This window comes from Vigna unguiculata, chromosome 7 (assembly GCF_037176805.1).
Source record: "Vigna unguiculata cultivar grain cowpea cultivar isolate G323 ecotype 2 chromosome 7, ASM3717680v1, whole genome shotgun sequence".
Classification (NCBI taxonomy): Eukaryota; Viridiplantae; Streptophyta; class Magnoliopsida; order Fabales; family Fabaceae; genus Vigna; species Vigna unguiculata.
In genome coordinates, this window is record NC_140798.1 from 3472978 (window position 1) to 3485032 (window position 12055).

At 30.4% G+C, this 12055-nt stretch overlaps 1 protein-coding gene and 1 long non-coding RNA gene across 2 annotated transcripts; both read left to right on the forward strand.

Annotated features, from left to right (window-relative positions):
• Positions 1–4162: 4162 nt before the first annotated feature.
• LOC114190134 (uncharacterized) lies at positions 4163–5320 on the forward strand. Its single transcript, XM_028078916.2, has 2 exons — positions 4163–4841; positions 4911–5320. The coding sequence occupies exons 1-2, from the start codon at positions 4163–4165 to the stop codon at positions 5318–5320; spliced, it is 1089 nt and encodes a 362-aa protein (XP_027934717.2).
• Positions 5321–9128: 3808 nt separating this feature from the next.
• LOC146884533 (uncharacterized) lies at positions 9129–10235 on the forward strand. Its single transcript, XR_014983882.1, has 3 exons — positions 9129–9228; positions 9773–9993; positions 10086–10235. It is a non-coding gene; the product is annotated as an uncharacterized LOC146884533 (long non-coding RNA).
• The last annotated feature ends 1820 nt before the right edge of the window (positions 10236–12055 follow it).

Consider the following 12055-nt stretch of genomic DNA (forward strand, 5'->3'; position numbering starts at 1 on the left):
TTGAAATATTATCACAATCAATAATTAAATTCAAAGATTTGTTTTTATAGTGATGATAAAATTCTGTTTGTTATATAATTTTTTCTTTTCGTCTATGACAATGTATAACGATATAACAATATATAAAATGGATAGTACTCCGTGTTTATCAATATATGTGAATATGTAAGGAGAACGTTTTAAATAAGGAAAAAAATGGAGACAGTTGTTATTTCTTAATCTTTTATATTTTTGAAATATTTTGTAAATCCTATTTAAATAAAATATAATTTACAATATTTTTAAAAATATAATAGGTTGATATTATATAAATCTTGAAAACAAACAAAATTTCAACTTTTGATGGTTGCAATGAAATTAAAACCTATTTAGATGTGTAACATTTAAAATTATTTTTGATTACAAAATCAAATCAAATTATTACTAGAAGCAATATGAAGATGGATGATAAAGATAAACCGGGCTTTTTTGTATTTGGTCCCTTTTTACTCGAATTTGTAAAAAAAGGTTTCTCAAATTCTTTTTTTACGAAAGTGGGTTATGTTGCTCGGAGGGAGGACGACTTTGAGGCTGAAGTCGTCTTCCATGATAACGGTTTATTTTATTTTTTTAAAAAACAAAGTCGTCAGGTAGGGGAACGATTTTTGTTTGGCGCGTGGTAAAGTCGTCTTTGCAAATGACGACTTCATTTTGAGTTTTTTTAAAAAAAAAATTTCACAAAATATTATAAATAAAAATAAAAATAAACATTAATATATTTTTAAATTGATTAAAAAATAAAATACAATAATTTAGTTACTGGAAAATAATAAAACAGTCATCTATGTCCTCCAATTCCACATGTTGGTCTTCTTCTGGGTCTGTTGGGACGTGTTGGAGGTTGTTGTGGTTCATCATCATCATCATCATCATCATCTTCATCTTGATGACTTTGGACATTTTGCGAAATTTGTGGTGATTGGGAAGGCATTGGCGGAGGATAGAATGACATTGATGATGAAGATCCTAGATAATAGGCAGATGGTGGTGTCATAGTTGTGGTGCCAAACATATGTGATGGACCAGCACCATAACTTGACTGATGCGGGAAGAAACCATATGGAGAAGGGACGTGTTGGAATGAGGTGTTTGATGGGTTGCCAAATTGAGAATGTGAATGTCCAAACATTTGACCCTGACCCATAGGCAACTGTCCGAAAAAGGGTTGGGGATGATGTATGAAATCTGGAGAAGACCCAACATGGCCAGTGTAAGGTTGTGAAGCAGGCTGGGAAGGTTCTTGTGACATATCGTACTGTAAAATAAATAACATGGTTATTGTTATGAATAAGTATGTATGATAAATAGATGTACAACATTGTAGTATAAATAACCTCATCGTCGGAAGATTCTGTCGATGGAGATATATAGTGGATAATGTGTTTTATGTACCACTGCATATACGGTGTTTCATCACGCAAATGGTCGTTTCCGCTGAAAGGTGTACCTTGAACGATCCGATTTTGTCGATCATTCCAAATTGCAATCCACTGGTGATGATGTCCTACCCAATCTCTGTCGTTTCTCCCCCTCAAGTCATCCATGTGAACTTGATCCAGGTTAACTGGCTCAGGCGAAATGTTTTGTCTTAAACCAAATTGACGCATCACCCTATCCGCCTGATGGATTTCTACTGTGGCGAAGCAAATTATTGGGACTGTTGCTCTGGATACCGGAGGGATGTCAACCACAATCAATCGACTAACTTCTTGTCAAGTGTAAGGCCTCCACAAGAACTGAAACAAAATTGTAGACATTAGTTTGAAATGTTAAAAAAGAAAAAAACTTTGATTTACCTTAAGTATTACCTGTCTTGTACGTAGTTGATCAAATCTCAACCGAAATTCAGTTACTGAAATTGAAGCTGGATTTATCCGATGCGTTACATTCATCCGCCTAAAAAAATGTAGCAATTTCAAGTTAGTTAAATGGCAAAAAAAAAAATTTAAAAGTTAGCTTTTTACCTTCTACAAACAGGGAAACCATCCCCATCAGCCACCTCCTGATCACTTAAAGGTTGAAGTTGTGGGGCTATAGAAGTAATCCTCTCCCAAGCCCAACATTGTAACAAGATCATGCATCCACCAATATTTTCTTGGCGTAGGTGAATGCCATGATCTAGGCAACAATATAGGCAGACCAAAACTGTAGACCCCCAACTATAATTCCTGAGTACATTTAAGTCAGCTAGCCTAAGTAGATACATGACATGTACTCTAGATGCAGACGTGTCTGACATTAAAATGCTTCCAATCAATGTGAGAATGTACGCTCTCGCATATTGAGCAATAACCTCATTGTTTGCATTCGGTGGAAGCTGTTGGAAAGTAGAGTTTAACCAAGAAACTCTAATTGAGTTCCCTCTTATCACCGTCAGTGGTGGGATGACACCTAGGTGTTCATGGAAGGTGGCAAATATGTCTTCAACTGTAGTGGGACCAGTGACCACATCTCCATCTATCGGTAGGCCAAGGAGGACGACTACATCCTCTAGTGTCACAGTAGTCTCTCCATGGGGGAGGTGAAATGTGTGAGTTTCTGATCTCCACCTTTCTAATAAAGAACTGATGAGGAAGTGGTTGACATCCATGTCCAGGATATATAAGGCGTGTCCGAATCCAGTCCGTTGAATTAAATTTATGACATGGGGATCAAGTATGTCTTGGTTGTTTAGTATCCAAACTCCAGCTCTTCTCGGTCTAAGAACCCGTTCTCGTCCTTCCCATAAGTCGTGAGTGATATGTTCGTGTTGAAGCCGAAGTAGTGACATATCCTGAGATAGACGTCCATTTTGTGTCATGCTAAACGTGTTTAGAAATTGAAAATAAAAATTAGAACATAATTTGGAATTAATTGACAACAAAATATTAAAAGATAGTTGAACCTTGAAAGTAGAAGCAATGAAATGTGTGGTGAAGTGTTGAAAACTCTCCCAATGCGCGCAACCTCAAACTGCTAATCCAAGCTGAATGCACAAAGTGATGAATATGTGCAACTTGAGAGTATTTGAACCAATGCTCGAAATTTCTTGACGTGATTTTCCACAATGCACTGTCTATCAAATTTTAAAAGTTGTTCGTGGCTTGTGGTTGTGAGAGCATTCAATTAAAGGTTTAAAGGTTTAAAGGCTGCCACCATTTTGGACGAATGCATGCAAATTTTTATCTGTGCATGGCATAGGGAGTAGGAGGAATCTCTGCCACTCCATTAATTACACTGATTCCATGGTGGTGGTGTAGCGCACAGTCAACAGCACAATCAAGCAAAATAATTGCGCGCGCGTGATGGTGTCAGGTCGAGTGAAGGCAAAGTCGTCAATGACGCGGACGACAACCCAATTAAAGTCGTCATCCACGCGGACAACAATCAATTGAAATCGTTAGGTGGCCTAACGATTTCTCTTTAATGGCCACCAACTCCGTCCTGACATGCACCGGTTTGTGTTTAATGAAGTGGGTCGTCCGTCCTGACATGTGTTTAATGAAGTGGGTGGTTTAATTAATGAAGTCGCTTACTTTTAAGAGAAAGACGTTGTAATTAAAAGCGGCTTCAGCCATACTAAATGTGCTCGTGGGCAGGAAGCAGGGTCTCTTAAAGTTCATATTTATACTCATTTCAGTAACATTTTAGTAGAGACTCATTCATTTTGTTTTGTTCGTACCTTCATCAAATTTATACACAAATGACAGATCAATTGAATCAATATCTAGATATTTTGTCTGATTTTAGTGAAGATGATTTGGTTACCAACCAATATACAATCCATACAACGTATCATAGTGGGTCATCAAGTCACACCTCACTTGAAGCTTCAAATCCAGTGACTGAAAATTCACTATGTGTTGGCATGTCTTTTGACACAAAAGAGTCCACAGTGTCATGTATCAAGCAATACCATATTGACAATGGTTATAGATTTGCTGTTGTTGAGAGCAAATCTGAAAAATTTATATGTCGATGTGTCGACTACAAAAAAGACTGCCCGTGGCGTTTACGGGCTGCTTATAGCAAGCGAAGTTTGAATTGGGAAATTAGAAAGATTGACGGATCACACACGTGTTTGTCAACCATGCAACCTGCAGATCATGTCAACCTTGATTCCAATCAAATTGGTTCTATTGTGATGAACTCTGTAAAGGAAAATCCTTCCATACCTATCAAAAGTTTGGTAGCTGAAATTAAAAATCGTTTCGGATATTCAGTTTCATATGACAAAGCCTGGAATGGTAAGCAAAAAGCGCTTGCTAAGGAGTTCGGAGATTGGGAAGAGTCTTACAATGAACTTCCCAGGTGGTATCAAGCTGTACAAGAAAGCAATCCCGACACAATAATTCAATGCACTGGATCTCCTATACAAGTAAGTGGCCAACCTGACCCTTCTTGCTATATTATGGAATGTGTATTTTGGTCTTTTGGACCATGCATCCAAGGGTTTAACTATTTCAAGCCAGTTGTCCAAGTAGATGGCACATTTCTGACAGGAAGATATCAAGGGACATTGCTAACAACACTAGCTCAAGATGGGTCACGTAACATATTCCCTTTGGCCTTCGCAATAATGGAAGGAGAAACAAAGGAGGCCTTAATATGGTTTTTTCAACTCTTAAGGGAGCATGTTACACCACAATCTAACCTCTGCTTGATAACAGACAGGGGGAAAGGCATATTGGCAGCCCTACAATCTGAAGAAGTACAATGGGAAGCAGATGGACTGCAATCAGTATACTGCATATATCATATTGCTTCAAATTTCAACAAAAAATTCAAGAATCACGAATTGAAGAACTGGTTAAAGAATATGGGTAATAATTTTTTTCTTTCATTCACCACATTCAATAATTAAACTAACTAATATAATTGTATTTTTATAGCTTACGAGGTGAAACAACCCATATTGGATGCTAAATTGGCAGCTTTGAGATCCTATTCACCAGAAGTGGCATCTTGGATTGACAGGATACCACTACAAAAATGGACTCAGGCCTACGATGGAGGTAGTAGATTCAGGCACATGACAACAAACCTGGCAGAATGTATGAATTCTGTTTTAAAAAGAGCTCGTTCATTAGCAATTTGTGCTCTAATTAAGGCAACATTTGAAAGGACCGCAACATGGTTTGTTGAGAGAGGGGTTAAGGCAGATTTCATGTTACGAGCAGGCCACGAATATACAAAGGAAATTAATGCTATCATTAGAAAAAATCAACAACAAGCGAAAATGTGTCAAGTTCGTTTTCTCCACATGATCACCGCCTACCAATGTCTTTTACAGTTAGATTAAATGATTGGTGGTGTGATTGTGGTCATTTTCAAGCTCTTTGACTGCCTTGTCATCACGTAATAGGTGTTTGCTCTTTCTCGCATATAGAACTAACCTCATACATCCATCCAGTTTATAGCCTCTACAACATCAATAAAGCATATGAAATACAATTTCATCCGGTTAGGAATAAAGAATATTGGTCACCATACACCGGATCAAATTTCATTCCAGACCCAAACATGTGTCGTAGGGTAAGGGGAAGACCACCAACTAATAGAATCCATAATGAGATGGATGAACCAAATCCAAATAGACGAAGCAAATGTTCATATTATAGAAATGAAGGATATCATAGGGGTAACTGTCCCTATCGTCAATAATTTTATTATGTAATTTTTATTATGTTATGTTTATTATGTAACTTTTATTCTGTTATTTTTATTACGTATCATTTAGGTTGCACATTTAAATTATGTTATTTCTGTATTTTTTAAAATTTATTTATTTTACCAATAACAAAATTAATTCCCAATAAATTAAATGTAATAACTACTTTTAAGAAAATTGTGTAAAATAAATTGAGGTTAAAAATAAAGAAAACTGAAAATTTTTAAAAAATAAAATAAAAGTGCAACGTTAAAAAAAAAAAAAAACTGAAACTGGTCTTCTGCCTGACAACTCTGGTATCCTGCCTAACGACTTCGATTAAAAAAAAAAGGAAACCGGCCTTTGGGAGGACGACATAAGCCAAATTTACAAAAGACCCATATTTACAAATTATTGGTTAATATTTACAAATTATTGGTCAAAATGACCCAAATTTACAAAAAAAGCCGATAAACTGATATACGAAGATATGATTATTCTAATAAATAAACAAGAAAATCAAGAAAGAAGATATTGAAGAGCGAAAACATTTGTGATATATAAATGGGTAGAGAATTGTAAAAACGGTAGAGAAACAAGTGTAAAAAAGAAAGGATCGAGTTGTTGAGAAAAGAAAGTGGAGAAGATGAATGGTAATGGTTGAAAGAGTGAAGAAGGGATGAAATGTGAAAGAAGAAGAAAAGAGGATGCAGTTAGGGTTGATAGAAAAAGTGATGAGAATGGTTCAAAGAAGAAAAGAAAAAGCAGCGTGGGAATATGCAGAGATGGACCCAGAAATTCAACATTTGATAGAAACAATATAGGAGGTTGATAACTGTCCCCCAATGCTAACAGGACAAATAACTCTTCTGATAAAACCTCTAAGACCAAAGTTGCAGAGAGTTTACAAAATTCAAGATCTCATGCCATGCACTCACCAAGGATCCTCGTATTCTCTATAGTTCATCAGATCAAAACTGCAAGGATCTTATTCTCCAACTTTTGTTTCATATGTTTCTTGTATGAATTTGATGTTCTTATTATGAACAGTTTTTGCTTAAGTTTTGAGAGAGTAAAAATTCAAGTTATCCTTTAATTAGTATGGGTTAACATTCGTGTACAATAATCTCTTTCATTCTTATAAACATTTCTCATGTATTTAGGTCTGTAATATTCTTTTATTGCAGAAAGAAGTTCTATGTTTTATCTCTTAAGCCTAATTTTATTTAGACCTTGTTATTGCTTGAAACGTGAAACCCTCACATACGAATATATTATTTAATTATTTGAGTTTATTTGGATTTAAATATATGAATATTTTGAAAATCTCTACAAGAACTGTTATTCCAACTTCTCTAATTTTAAGTGATAAAAGTATAGTCGGTTTTTATTTGAAAATCTCTACAAGAACTGTTATCATATCTTAACTATAGATAATTTTTTTTACAATTTTGTTGGATAATGTATTAAATCATTTTTAGAGTTCGATCATTCTTACTATCTTTTAATTTTTATTTATTTATTGTTTTTATCATGCAAAACATTGTTTAAATGATTTTTTACATAAATATGATTTTTTTTTTGTAATTTTATTATCATAATTATGTAAATATATTTTATTTGTTATAATATAATATTTGATTAACATTGTCATGAGATTTAAATGATGAAAGATGGATGTCTAAATTTAAATTATTATTAGTTTTATTTTTATTTTCGATTTCGTTAGAGTAATATATTATAATTTTTATAAAGGCATAAAAAAAGATATGTCATTATAATTTAAAGAATACAAATAAAATGTTAATGAGACAAAGTTGTTAAAGGTAAAAGTTACTATTACTATCTTTATAATTTTTGTTTGTTTGTATAGTTTTTTGTTTCGTTCATATAATTTTAATTATTTCTTAACTCATCAACTACTTTAATATATGAAATTTTTTGTCTTTAAGGTATTTTTATTTTATTATATTTTTAATTATAAATATTTTTTTCTTTGTACAATTTTGTTGGATGGTGTATAAAATCTTAGGACACACATTTAATCATTCTTACTTCTTTTAAATATTGTCATTTGTTATTTTTATTATACAAAATATTGTTTAAATGATTTTATACATAATTATTTATATTTTCTAATTTATCATAATTTAATTTTATTACCATAATTATATAAAAATATTTTATTTACTATAATATAATGTTTTAATATCATTTTGATTGACATTTATATTATGAAAAATATATGTCTAAATTTAAATTATTATTAATTTAATATTTTTTATTATTTTGTTAGAGAGTATATTATAATATAATCTTTATAAAGATATACAAAAAAATATGTCATTATAATTTAGAAAATACAAATAAAATGTTAACGAGACAAAGTTGTTAAGGTAAAAGTTACTATTCTTATAATTATTAAAATAAGTATGAATAATTTTCATAATTTTATTATAAAAAATTTAGTTTTAAGAAAATAGTTAAATCTCAAATAAAAAAATCAATTTTTGAAAACAATCACTTAAAATATAAGATTGACAAATTAATTATTTTAATTTAAGGAAATAATTATTTAAATGGTAAAAATAAAAAGTAAATATGCATATCAAAATGTATTTAGAAAGAAAATTGAAATGCAAAATTACATTTTAATTTAAGCGTAAAAAGAAGGTTGTGTCTTAGCTTACAAGTTAGATGATTCTAGATCCCCGTTTTCTCCTATTTCATCTCTCTCAGCCTGTGTTCGTTTAAACAAATAGTACTGTAGGAGTAGATTTGGAAGAACGGATTTAGAATTGAAATTCTGTTCGCTTTAAAAGATATGCAAAGATCTGTGCAGATTGATTTAGAAAAAGTTATCACAATTTCATCTCACCATACCAGCAAAGATTTGTGCGGATATATTATTTTTGACATTTTTCTCCTCACGCTTTAAAATTCTGTTATACATTATAAATAATTTTATAATAATTATTATATTAATTATTAAATATATATTATTTGTTTTTATAGTTTATTATATATATATATATAATAGTTTATAATAATAAATAATATAATAATATAAATTTAATACTTATTTTTAATAATATATATAATAATTATTAATAATTATAATATGTATAATTATAACTATATATAATAAGTAATAATATATTTAATTATTATTAATAATATATATATATATATATATATAATAATTAATATATTTTTAATTTATTTAATCATAATTTTATTAAATTTTTATTTTGAGGGTACTTTGGTAAATTTTAAATTTTTTATCTATTATAATTTTTTTAATCTATCACATCAATCAAATTATTCACTAACTTTCATAAAATTCATCTCTAAATTCACTCACTTTACTTTCTAAATCCTCTTAAAAAAACACACATATTCATCCACTCAAATCTATATAAATCAATCCTCACACTCTCCCCCAAATTCATCTTCTAAAGTGAACAGAGCCTCAGTCTCTTATAAGTTATCGTCTTTCCTTCTTTCTCTGCAACTAACAACACCAACACTCTCTCTCTCTCTCTCTCTCTGCCAACAAGGTTCTCTCCCTCACCATTACTACTTCTCATCGTTTTCATTCATTCGCTCTCTTTTTTTTTTGTTCAATTTTTATTTTTAGAACTATTGAAGACTGTATTGCGTTGCTAAGGTCTTACAGTATAATCAATGTAATTTCCCCTGTCTTTGTATTGAAAAAGATTACTTGAAACCTATGCCTATAAAGAATTAGGTTAACCATTGTATTGTGTTGTAGCACAGTGTTTTGGGATCTAAGTTCGTATTAGTTTACTGCCTTTAATAATGCTGACTGACTTTTGCTTGGAATAATTTCAGTCTTGAAATATGTTTGAATGAAATTATTTTTAAAATCAACTGTGTCAAGAATAATGGTTTAATTCTGTATCGAACAAAATTTGAAAAATAAGTCAATTTCTTAAATCTAAGCTTTGTTCACTCCACTTTTCTTGTGTAAAAATTGATTTTCTTACATTCAGATGAAATCAATTATCTTAAAAGTATTTTTCTATAAATTTATGTGAAGAATTCCAGTATTTGATTTTTGGAATAATTTCAATTTTACAGTTGTCGAACATATCCTATGGATTCCACAAAAGGAGATATCGGGAAACGTTCATTAGCTGCAAGTGTTACTTCATGTCGAAAGAAGAAGAACGAAGAAGCTATTTTTTTGAGAACGTGAAAGATAATATACTTTTTTTGAGAACGTGAAAGATCATATTGACGAATTTATTCATGCTTCTATGGATGAGCATAAAACTTGCTTCAAGGAAAAACTTGAGAAGGTTTTTGTGTTGTGTTGTGTTGAAATTGTAAGCTTTGTTATATGGGGAATTGTATGAAGCTCTTTCTTAACCTACATTGTGTTTGATTTCAGATGTTTGGTATGTCCAAGGCTGTTGCAGATATGAAGAAATAAATGGTATGTTTCAGAAGCTCTCTCCAAGGAAACGGATATAAATAAGTGATATTTTAAGCATATAGGAATTTCCCATATCATTCTACCTACTTTAAAACTATGGCTGTACTAACCCTTAGCATATTACTATAACTATCAATTTTCTCTATTTACTTTTTAATATCCTTTATATTAGATACCATATTTCTCAGTCTTTTAATAAAATCCTTTACATTTCTAATTAACTAGGAAAGGCATCAAAATAAAAATTAATATCACGTTATTTAAATACATTAAATATATGAATACGTGATCAAACGTTTAACATGCTGATTTTTCTGCGGAGTTTTTAGATAGGAAACTTTATACGATATTTGTGGAAACTATTTATAATATCATATTTCTTTTGGAAATAATTTTTTTTAATAAGTCATATTATAATATGAACTATTTTCGGTAATACATGATAATATAAATCATTTCGTAATCCTTTCCCCTTCCTTTTTTTTTAATTAAAAGAAAAATCTTACTGCTACTGCTAATACTCTTATCTCGTGAAACTAGTTCTTGAGTGAGAAATTTTCATATATTTTCCTTCAAATAAAGCCAAATAATTAAATAATATAGGTGAAACTAGTTCTTGAGTGAGATTTTCAAAATTTTCATATATTTTCCTTCAAATAAAGCCAAATAATAAATAATATTGGCGTATTTTCAACCAATTTTATCGTCATGTTTCAACCATTAAAACCGTTTAAATAAAATATGCAAATAAAAACATGTAAATAAAATTACGCTTTAAGAGATATGATCAGTGTATTTTCAGTAATAAATTTTTTTACATTACATAAATATAAATATGTCTGGTATATATCTGAAAAACATTACTGCATATAAATTTTAACTTTATAAGGACACCTTAAACTTTCACACTCACACGAGTTACTTTTAGTCTACACCTATATACTTTCTATCAAATAGTGGAGGCAATCCTAATTTTAGTTTGTGTTCTGTGTACCTCACATTTTCTATCAAATATTATTTTTTGGGATCATCTTTGTAGCATCTATTTATTAAATATTTTCTCACATTGCCTTTCTTTTCTTATCTCAACTATTATCACCACATGCTTTTCACATTCCTCTTTTTCTTGAAAAACAAAAGTTTCTTTTTTTAATGTAAATTGATTCAATTTAACATTAAAATTATAAAAATAGTGTAAATGTTAACATGACTTTATTAAGAGGAAGTGGTTTGATTATATGTGATTTTACTTGAGTTGAATTAAAGTCCTTTGTATATGACATAACTTTGGTGTGGGGGGAGAAAGTTGGTATAATGTGATATGACTTTGATTAATATAATAATTTTTACATTAGGAGTAAGTTGTATTGAAATGATACGACTTTGGTTGTTTATTGTTTTTTAAGAAGTCATGTGATGTTGATATGACTTCAGCGTAGAACGGAAGTAGTTTTAGTTTGGAGTGGCTTATGTACTAATGGGTATGTATTAAAATCGTGTGAAGTTGACATACCATAAAAAAATCTTTCATTAATAATCTAGTAAAAATAATAATTAGTCACTATAATTACTAATTTAGATACAAATTTATAAATTAATAGTTATCAGTAACTAAAATAGTTTCAAAAAATTATAATTAATATTTAAATTGATAATTAAAAATAATTTCTATTATGAATTAATCTCTAAATTGATCATTAATATTATCTATTTATGTTTGGGTTGTCAATAAAGAATTGATTTCTCAATTAATCTTTAATTACGAAATTGGTTTTTAAACATTTTTTTTTATCATAAAATTTGCCACTCCTTGATATTTTTCTTGTAATGACAAAACTTTAGTTTTAATCAGGTGTTTTTTTACTCCTGATTAGATGGTACAAGTTAACCATAATTGTTTAGGTATGGCATGATTGTTGTGTTGT